At 34.0% G+C, this 11,419-nt stretch overlaps 1 protein-coding gene across 2 annotated transcripts in view; it reads right to left on the bottom strand.

Annotated features, from left to right (window-relative positions):
* Window positions 1-240: 240 nt before the first annotated feature.
* Window positions 241-11,419, bottom strand: part of LOC128224611 (uncharacterized) — a 52,762-nt gene continuing 41,583 nt past the window's right edge. The window contains exons 3-7 of one of the 2 annotated variants that reach the window (XM_052934534.1): window positions 9,898-10,006; window positions 9,106-9,238; window positions 4,211-4,282; window positions 3,000-3,107; window positions 241-2,280 (exon numbers count right to left, since the gene is read on the bottom strand). In XM_052934534.1, coding sequence (XP_052790494.1) covers window positions 2,151-2,280; window positions 3,000-3,107; window positions 4,211-4,282; window positions 9,106-9,238; window positions 9,898-9,985 — 531 coding nt within the window. In that variant the 5' untranslated portion in view covers window positions 9,986-10,006 and the 3' untranslated portion in view covers window positions 241-2,150. The remainder of the gene's footprint in view (window positions 2,281-2,999; window positions 3,108-4,210; window positions 4,283-9,105; window positions 9,239-9,897; window positions 10,007-11,419) is intronic. The other variant, XM_052934535.1, reaches the window with a different exon arrangement.

Below are 11,419 nucleotides of genomic sequence, written 5' to 3'. Positions count from 1 at the left end.
AGTGTGTTCCTTTTTGTTATATCAATCCATTGAACAAACCAACTAATGGGTCTTCCTGTCAACATGTCGGTATTTTCCCCATTTGTATTCGGTTCCAATCTTCCGAGAATCGAACTTTGGTGAATAGTTCGTGTATTCTGCATTTCAGCAGTAATCATTTTTGAAGAGAAAAACTTATAGAAATGCCATTTATTGGAGACCTCATTTATAGGAGAAAATAATCAAACACCATACTTTATGCTTTATCTTTATTGATATTCCTCTTTCATAAATACAATACAATAACAGAAATAGTTATATGAAAAGCTACAGAAACAAGCTCAGTAGCCAAAAATATAAACACAAACCCCGTTTAATGGCTATGTAAACTAAAAAAAGAGAGGACACAATCAAACAAATGGAACACAAGCAACAATCGTACAATCAATTCATTAAATAAGAAACGATTTACGGTACTTTCATTAACTATGCATACGGGAAGAGCTATGCCGGCATCCATAATTAAGATTCCCGGCATCGTAAACAATCTTTGTTTATAATTGGTTGGTCATGATGTCTAAATGAAAAATGACAACATTGTTAACTACTGCAAGTCTTCTTTTCTTTAATGTAATTCAATTCAAGTAAACGATTTACTGTTCCCGTTTAAGTTCTTTAAACATTTACCAAATATAGGGCTTTAAATGTTGAAGAAAAAGTTCAAGTTTTAATTCGCCATGATAAAATGATATCACTTGATAAGAAAATAGCTAATATAAAGCAAACAATGTGTTCATATGCACATTTTGATTGCAGCAGCAATGATATTTTTACAGGCTTAAAACAGGCTACAGCAAAATTTCGTTTTAAATCTTACAGAACAGTAAACAATTACATCACAAAAAGAGACATGAATGAGTAGAGTATCGTAGAATATTAAGAATAGTATATATTCTTCGCAAAAACAAATTTTCAATGCTCTGTTGAATTGCTTGTATTCATTTAACGACAATATCAGTCACTAAACAGGCTTACTAATGAATTGCGGAAAGGGTCTTTTAAATGAAGATACAGGTAAGTATCAGTTAGGTGCAAGATCGAATGTTTTATCTGTCGAACATTGTATTTGTTTAATAACTTAATGCGAATTTTGGTTATGGTCTTTAAAATAAAGGATAGATATTACCACATTTCAATATCTCAACGAACATTGTATTCAAATAGGAGAATGATATGGAGGGGGAGGGGTGAAACAGAATCTCATAAGATATTCTCAGTCGTATCTTAGCAAAAAGATAAAGAAAGTAAGGGTCTTCAAAATAGCGATAAATCTTAAGAAGATTACAATTCCTTAACTGGTAGCTCACGTGACAATAATTCAAATTTGTATCCGTTACATTAAGTCGTATCAAGTCTTGTTTTAGAATGCGGATGGCGTTCGCAACAGTCAAGTCTCAACAATTACATGTAAATAATGGCGAGTGCTTTTAAAATAACAACAAAATATAAACAATAATTAAACCATAGAATATCGTCAAACACTGTTTCATTACATTAGCACCTTTGTCCAGTAAGATATATACCACTATCATTTCAAAGCAGAAAGCGATAGGAACTATTTCAGTTAAAACCTAATAATTAAATGGTTAGTAAAAGGTTACGACAAGGATCTTTACTGTAGCGGTAGCATATAAGTATAATTCAAAATCTGAGAAGCAAAAAGGATATTTAAAATATCGTTTAAATCATCATAAGCAGTATTCAAAATTGGACAAATTGTAATAAATAGTTTGCATTCAAACCAGGATGAAGATAACTGTCACAACGCACTTAAAAGCAGTGTAACCAACCTAAAATGTTGTCTCAAGAACATGGTATTCAAATCATGAACTTGATAAATGTCTTTGAAATACATTAACATTCAAGCCTTATAAATCAATGTACGACCCACGTTGTAATTAAAGCTAAGTACAAAGTACAAAGGTATGGTGCACGTATCTCGTGATTATAATACAATGCAGATAACATACATAGCAGTCCAGGAATCTCAATAATAACATGGTCATTATGGCGAATATTATTTAAAATAGAGATAAACTATAAACAATGTTCAAAATCTAAAACCTTGTCAGACAAGCGTTGTGGTAGTATTCAAACATTTGTTTAGTTAGCTATGCTGTGCAACTCCCAAGGGTTTTATCACAGTGCGGATAGCGTTCGCAGCAGTCACGTGACTTCCTGCAAGGGTGTCCATACCAGCAACTATAGCAGACATGCGCAGAGCGATCACATTTGCTGTACCTGCGATAGCAAAAAATATAAATAGATCAAACGTGATAAAACAATGTCATAATTGTTTTAAGTAAATTCTGTGACTGTATTCATAAACCCATTTTGCGATAAGTGAGAAGAGATGTAAGCATTTAATCATTTTTAAACTATCATTGTAACGTTTGCTTGCAGTAACTTCCATAAAGAAAACAACAAAATTTTAAGATAATATACTATTTTCGTGTTCGGAATAAGTTTGTTTACTGCATTGATTGCATTTTACATCAGTAAAACACGTTCATTATTACTTATTCGAAATACAATATAAACGTGTTGTGATCGTTGTATTCTTTGTTTTACATACATGGAGATCATAAGTCTCTTCCATGGCCGAGAGTGTAAGATAGGTTCATCCAAACCCAAGCGTAGGTTTTTTTGTGGAAAGGAGGTTTACCCTGCACGAGGATTGGGATGAACTTACGTTACACGAGCGCCCATTGTAGATACATTTTTCCCAACTCTGTTGAACAAAATGTAGTGAAATATTTTTCGCTTGATCTCTTTTGTGCGTAGTGAAGAAATTAGTTCCCAACGGAACCTGTTTCATCTTTGCCCGGGGTCAAGATAAGGATTTCCAGCATGACCAAACATTTGGATCTACTTATATGGGGTGGGAAAAATGTACACGGTTTGTTCTATCATAAAATACATGGATTGTCCGTTTCCGCAAATGGACTTTGTTGAAATACCTTCGACAGCAGTCATTATCCATCTGGCATTGTTCCCGGAAGCACTCCCTGTCGTCTAGATTCATCCAGGGCTTGTGGTAGTTTTGGTAATATCTAGAACGATAATATCTGAAAACGTACGGTTTTACCCGTCAGCCTGATGATTTACGTAATGGTGTATGTTGTTTGGGAAAAGAGGGAAGGGAGGTAACTGGTATCTGCCAAATCTTTGTTTTCAATATTGTATTTTAATTTTTTAAATCCTATATGCAAAGAAAAGCAAACTAACACTAGCTTTAAAATCTGTATATCTTCCGAACCTAAAAGTGTACATAAAGGTAACTAGGTAGCATATATATTTATAATATAAATTTGCTAATTTCTAATCAAATACATAGTTTCAACATACTATTAAACACGCGTTTATTCATAGACGTATTGTTAGCATTCCAATTCAAGCTTTTTATGGCTTTGCTGAGGTTTAACTCGAGATGCGTTTTAATGTTTGGCAGAAACGTAAGGATATGAAGCTACTGTTCTAAAATGAGATATGAATATCTTGAACTTCTAACTAAGTCTTAAAAATAACTTATTTACATAATGGAAACATACAATACATACATGCTTCACTCATCAGCTACCTTTGCATACAAAGCAGATGAATATTCACTGGTGTGGTATACGTATATATGATGGGTCAACTGAACGCTGTATTCTAGTCGTGTAACAGAAACATAACAAAAACATCCTATAACGTTATCACTGTCTCGCAATGAATACTAATCTGATCCTATAATAAAAACATCAGCATTGCCTCCTCACGAAATCCACCGAGGAATTATTGCTCACGAGAACATAGTAATAACCATATTGATTTAAGAGACTCTTTCACCTTATTTCACGACATTTTTTAAGATGAGTTCGAATAGAGTTATTGTTTGCTATTAACAATAGCAAGCAGTTACTTACAGACTTACTTATGATAAATTAGCCAATTTAAACATAACTCACCCAATTTTGAAAAGCGTTAATAATGTGTTTCGCCAAATGGAGTTTTTTTTAACAGTTTTTAATACTTAAGAACTAAAGAACTCTTATATGAATTATTTGACGACGATAAACAAATGTTACAAGTAATTTGTTCACATTATACACGATCTGAAAAATGTCTTCGTTGTATGCCCCTGTCAAATATTCAAGAGTACCTGTAAATGATGGAAAACAATATTTACCTGTTATGATAGTATCTTGGAGAGCCTTTATTTCTGGGTCTTCCGCCATAATAATAGGACAAGCTGGCGTATCTGAAAAAAATAATATTTTATTTTTTTCTAATTTTATTTTTTTGAACTTGTTTGCTAAAGTTCTTAAATGGACTTAAGGCAATCTTCGCATGACTTATCTTCAGGTTAATATCTTTTTTAAATAAATCATTCGTGCTAATTGATTTAAAATGTTTGGGTATGATTCAGATTGTTTTCTTTTACATCCATCGTATGCTGGAATATACGATTTTTTAATCAAAGCAAATTTGATATTATATTTCCATTTGAGTAGTGTTTTCTTCATAGGTTAAGAATAACTCGCTGATTTACCAATAAACCGCGACAGTTTAATGGCTTTTCGTGAAACACGAGCTTCGGGAAAAGTTACTTGAGGGAAATCATTATTAAATGTTACGCTTAAAAAATGTTATGCATTAGCTACTGATGAAGATTGCAAACAGTAATACATTAAATCAGATGTTAATTCAAGCTAGTTGATACCTAATTACTGCAATGAACATGTCCACGTCAAAACTGCTTCAAGATAATATCATTAATAATACATATTTTATGATTTTTAGAAACTGTAACATATTGGATTAAACAACAATAAAACCAGCCATTATTTAGTAATGGACTCAAGAACCTTTTAAAACGGAAATCCAATAAGACATCTTGACAATGTAAATACAGTTTTGTACTATGTGCTGTATGGTTCTTCTTGTTTAGTTAGATATGCTCCCAAGTGTTTCATTGACCACTATAGTATGTAGGAGGGCTATTCAGTATGTAGTTAAACTGAAGCTAGTTAGAGAGGATATCGAGTTGCTTAACTGACCACTGTAGTATGTAGGAGGGCCATGCAGTATGCAATTGGACTGAAGCTCGTTATAGAGGATATCGAGTTGCTTAACTGACCACTGTAGTATGTAGGAGGGCCATGCAGTATGCAATTGGACTGAAGCTAGTTAGAGAGGATATCGAGTTGCTTAACTGACCACTGTAGTATGTAGGAGGGCCATGCAGTATGCAATTGGACTGAAGCTAGTTAGAGAGGATATCGAGTTGCTTAACTGACCACTTTAGTATGTAGGAGGGCCATGCAGTATGTAATTGGACGGAAGCTCATTATAGAGGATATCGAGTTGCTTAACTGACCACTGTAGTATGTAGGAGGGCCATGCAGTATGCAATTGGACTGAAGCTAGTTAGAGAGGATATCGAGTTGCTTAACTGACCACTGTAGTATGTAGGAGGGCCATGCAGTATGCAATTGGACTGAAGCTCGTTATAGAGGATATCGAGTTGCTTAACTGACCACTGTAGTATGTAGGAGGACCATGCAGTATGTAATTGGACGGAAGCTAGTTATAGAGGATATCGAGTTGCTTAACTGACCACTGTAGTATGTAGGAGGGCCATGCATTATGTAATTGGACGGAAGCTCGTTATAGAGGATATCGAGTTGCTTAACTGACCACTGTAGTATGTAGGAGGGCCATGCATTATGTAATTGGACGGAAGCTCGTTATAGAGGATATCGAGTTGCTTAACTGACCACTGTAGTATGTAGGAGGGCCATGCATTATGTAATTGGACGGAAGCTAGTTATAGAGGATATCGAGTTGCTTAACTGACCACTGTAGTATGTAGGAGGGCCATGCAGTATGTAATTGGACGGAAGCTCATTATAGAGGATATCGAGTTGCTTAACTGATCACTGTAGCTTGTAGGAGGACCATGCATTATGTAATTGGACGGAAGCTAGTTATAGAGGATATCGAGTTGCTTACCTGACCACTGTAGTGTGTAGGAGGGCCATGCATTATGTAATTGGATGGAAGCTCGTTATAGAGGATATCGAGTTGCTTAACTGACCACTTTAGTATGTAGGAGGGTCATGCATTATGTAATTGGACAGAAACTCGTTATAGAGGATATCGAGTGGCTTAACTGACCACTGTAGTTTGCAGGAGGGCCATGCAGTATGCAATTGGACTGAAGCTCGTTATAGAGGATATCGAGTAGCTTAACTGACCACTGTAGTATGTAGGAGGACCATGCATTATGTAATTGGACGGAAGCTCGTTATAAAGGATATCGAGTTGCTAATTGACCACTTTAGTATGTAGGAGGGTCATTCAGTATGTAGTTAAACTGAAGCTCGTAAAAGAGGATATCGAGTTATTTTATTGGCCACTGTAATATGTATGAGGGTCATTCAGAACGGCATTCAGTATGTAGTAAGTGAGAACTATTTTCAACTCCACCACACTCGCAAAGAGATGTGTTAATCATATTTTTACAATAAAGCTGATAGTTAAGACCACTACAGCTAGTACGTAGTCGAGTGTGAATTACTTGCAATCGGCGGTTACCGTAATAATAGTAATGCGGGCAGACTGGCAATTTACTACGAAGTGCATACTTAAAGGACGCAATTGAACGGCAATCCCGTACATTCTGTGGAAGTTCATTTCAGGCTCGTGCAGTTGAAGGTAAGAATCAGCGTAAGACAGAGGAAAAGTAAGAATCAGTGCGTGACATAACCGTTCTTATGTTAGATGTATTACGTGGTGGATAATTTTGTGAACTGACATTTAAAGGTGCTAGGGATGACAGATATTCTGGGGCAAGGCCGTTTTTCATTTTGTAAAAGAGACATAATTTGTGATTAATGCTACTTTCTGACAGAATAGGCCGACATAGCTCCACACAGAGAACATTACTCGAAATTAACTTAGTCGCCCAACAGACCATTCTACATTTTCATTTTAAATCTTATGCAGTTCGTTTTTTCGTAGTAAGTACTAATTATCACAGACACTATCAGCATATTCAAGAATCGGACGGATAAAATAAATAGTTTCCAGACATTTTCTGTCCAGACGACACTTGAGCTTTCGCATGATGCATATTTTATAAGGGCTTTACTTCCGATGTACTCAAAGTGTTCATGCCATGTACAGTCACTATAAAGAACTAAACCAAGATGATTATGCGAATTGATTTCTGAGATTTGTTGACCATACATAGACAAATCTTGATAAATACGCGGTAGTCGTTTTCTGGAGAACAAAATTAAATTAGTTTTTGCACAATTAAAGGTAACTAGCCATTTATGAGGATCTCGAGTTACTACATGACTTACTGTAGCATGCACGCTCTTACAAGTGCAGCCATTATGTAATGCAACTGAAACTCCGTTTTAAGAGGTGATGACCTCCATCTGATATATTGTTTGGATTCATATTTCTCTTATATAACATAAAACACTTAATAATTTTATTTTTTTGTTTCTTTATTTCGTTAGACCTAATCTTTATCAACCTGAACACCACTGAATCACATTTGAAACGTGACTTTTCACCAAAAGTTAAGATATCCATTCGATGTTCGAACGATTAAAGTTAAGTTACAAACAGATTGTCTGATATATATATATATATATATATATATATATATATATATACAATTACCTACGTACAGTACGTTTGGTATGGCATGACTTTCAGAATATAACTGACCTTCAAAGATCACGGGAGTACACACATAAAACTTAAAATGACATATTCGTGCAACAATACTCTATTGTCTTGTCATAATTGATTTCCCTTGAGTGCTTGATTGAGTATGAAGCAGACAAAAGAAATTACTTTCTACTTATTTCTTCGAAAGTGTAGTTATTCATTTCTTCGACAGTGTAGATATTTATTTCGCGTTCGATCGTGAGTCTAAAGAATGTTTCTTAAAACTGAGGGCCATGAACGTGGTCAGGGATTGGCGATATTTCACCTACGAGTGCCGTAAATGAACAGTCTAAAACAAATTGGGACTGTATTTTCTTTGTTAGTTTACGTTTTGTTATATTTATTGTTCCTCTACATTTAGTGCCGTTTGCATGTTAAAATTCACGCAATACAAGAAAATATACATTCTTGAAGTGTGATACTTAAAACAGAAAAACACTCATTCAGCATTTGAAAAGGGCAGTCTCATATCAAGACTGCTTAATAACAGTTATAATAACTGTAACACTGTCAACGCCATCAAGCAAAGGCTTATGCCTTCTGCATTGAGACATATTCTTTGGATCCCATCGACGACAACCACGGTACTTTCTTCAATTACACTCCATAATATATACACTACAAAGCATAGCGAAGAAGTTTATTGGGGTATCCGACGATGATTGGACCCTAAAGGCCCAGAAATTAATAACTTTACTGTAAACGAAATAACATAACATCTGTCAGTGCTTAGTGCTTCGGCAAATGCACGAACAATAACTCAAATAAAGGGATATAACACTAGAGCATCAGCGGAATAATACCTAAGAACATGGGTGAATCATTTACTTTTATACATTACTTACATTCATTATAATACATATAAATATACAATCGGAATCGGAAAAAGGCGCCATTTTGGGACGATATAAATTTGGAAACAAAAATGAAAAAATACGGGGTCACCACGTGACAAGTCCTGGACCAATGACGTTGCGTCATTTATGTTGGAGGCCTGATATAATGTCTGATCGGTTCACACGGCCATCGATGATGCATATAATATATTATATTCACTGTGTTTTTCCACACACTTATGATTTAAATATAAAATGTCACTCTATTAATAAATCTAGTGTTTTTCCGGTTTTGTTCTTAGTTTTCTGATTCTATTGGTTTCGAAATGTAAATTATTATAATATATTAATTAAATAAATTATATGATGATAACATTATAAAGATCATTGAAGGTAAATGTAGATGTATGTTATGGTATGAGAAGATTATGAAGCTAGTCTACAACCTATTTAAAGCTAATTGGATAAAGGTAATTCGTTTATAGCCTCTTGTTACCTTTTATCGATAGGGAGATACTCGTCGTCTTTGTTGACGTCATATATGTTGACGTCTTCAGACCCAGATTGGGGACTAAACAGGTTTCTGATATCTGAGCTACTGTAAGTCTCGTATGGCGAATATTCTGAGACTGGAAAGAAAATAAGCGGTAAAATGATTATTTTATCAATATTTATATATTATATACTTTATATTAAGATCCGATTCGAATTGTACTGTAGGGACATCTTTTGGGACTGCTTATAGATTGGTTCGCTATACTCGACTTATATGTCAATCCTTTTTTATTGTTTCACATATAGAACAACTATACCTCAAACATTCAAAAAACTGTTCCCCGACGTTAATTGTGGATAGAGGCTCAAATCGTATCAACTGACTAGATGATTTATTTAAGGTATGCGCTTCCAAATACGAGTATTAAAATTAGTGTTTGTTAAATGCCTGGCATGTTAATCCCCGGGTGATGTTTAATCGCCCTTGTTTTAAAGCAGGATAAAAACTTCCTTGTTTTTTGTTAGCTAATGGCCAAAAAAAGCATCTACTCTTGGTCATTGACCTCATATGATAGGAGTCATCATAGCAGAGAACAATAAACAACCAGTGTAATATACATGTAAGAGGTTAGAAAACATTTATAGAATGATTAAATTAGACACTTGTTTGTCGTCTGTATGAATATTTTGCAAACCCGAAATACTATAAGGACAATATCCATAATGTACACTCATATATACAAATAATTAAAATGCATATGAAGGGCAATACATATATGCAACTAAAACATACCTGTATAAGACACTTGGCATAATATACATAGAGAAGCTATTGCACATGACAAGCAGGTGTATTGAGCGATGGTCTGGAAATCGTACATCTTTGTGAACAGTTATAGCACCTGAAAATAAAATAAAAAAAAATCCTGGACATCAAACACCATGTTTAGTTTGAACACAACGCTGTCTGCGAAGTGTCTACATATATTGAGCAATACATTTCGATATATTGAAACGTTTAAAAGCAAATCATGTTTTTTATTGTTTTTGTCGGCAATTTCTATCACATGCATCAACTAGCAAATATATCAATTTCTGAAATAGTTTTGATCGTTTTAAACACGACTCAACTCGACAAGTAATCTGAAATGAACACCAGTTTACATGCATGTATCAATTGTAAAAAATAATCCTTTTGATCAATTTATTATCCTTTTTTTGAAAATATCTGCAAACAAATCACATAAACGTGTTTCATGGAAAAGTACTGAATATATGTTTGAGGTTTTAATACATGGAAATATATGTGATAGCACCTGAAATGAGATATAATATAATTTTTAAGCACCTGAAATTATAAGATGGAAAGTGAGAGAAGCTAATAATAAATGAGTTTTTAAATAAATGTTGTCAGCGTTTTACGTTTGGTTGAACAACGTTTTCGTGCTTAAATGTTTTAGTTCATTTTTTTTTTCAAAATAAACATACAACAAACATTTACAATATAACAAAAAGTAAGGATCAGAAAAAAAGTAAATAGAAACTCTATGTAAATTCCTTTCCCTTATGATATTTAGTCATGTAAGCGTATTGTGTAAATTTGATAGCAAAATGCCGGGAATTAGAGACGTGGTAAAATTACATGTAATGATGTAATTATACTAGTATAACGTTTAATAAATGTAGCTTTATACTTGGGTTCAGATTTCATGCATGCCACACAATCCCTTTTTATACATCCCGTTTCTATACATGCTTTTTAATATGTATGAACATTATTTGCTTACCAAACACAGAAACTCATTTTCAAATTTAAGCACCAGTTAATTCAAATTTTTGATCTGAGTGTAGTTAAAAAATATTTAAGACAACGTTAAATGATTTATATTATAATTCTAAAAACTAAAAAACAAAAGAAAATACTTGAAATCCATGAAAAATTCCGCTCCTCTTTTATTATCCTTTGTATTCAACGCTGATTTATCTCTGAAACAAGACTGAATGCTAGTGTAATGCACGCCAGGATTTCAAGAGCATGCAAACATTTTTTATTATAATTTAATATTATAAATGGACGAAAAATCATTCGTTAACATTTCTGATAAAATATTCATACGTTCATATGCATGTAATGCGTTTTCGATTTCAAGAAAAATGTACCGGATAATGGATTCTATCACCATGCAAAACGAGTACCGATTTGCCATTTCAAAAAATGTTTAATTAAGTTTTGAGGAACAATCCTTTTCGCGAGTAACACGTACGGTGCAACGCGGTTTGGGGTAATAGGGAGTTTACCTTTTTTTACGATTTTT

Source organism: Mya arenaria, chromosome 17 (assembly GCF_026914265.1).
Source record: "Mya arenaria isolate MELC-2E11 chromosome 17, ASM2691426v1".
Lineage (NCBI taxonomy): Eukaryota > Metazoa > Mollusca > Bivalvia > Myida > Myidae > Mya > Mya arenaria.
The sequence above is the reverse complement of the archived record's forward strand: the minus strand, read 5'-3'. Positions and strand labels throughout refer to the sequence as shown.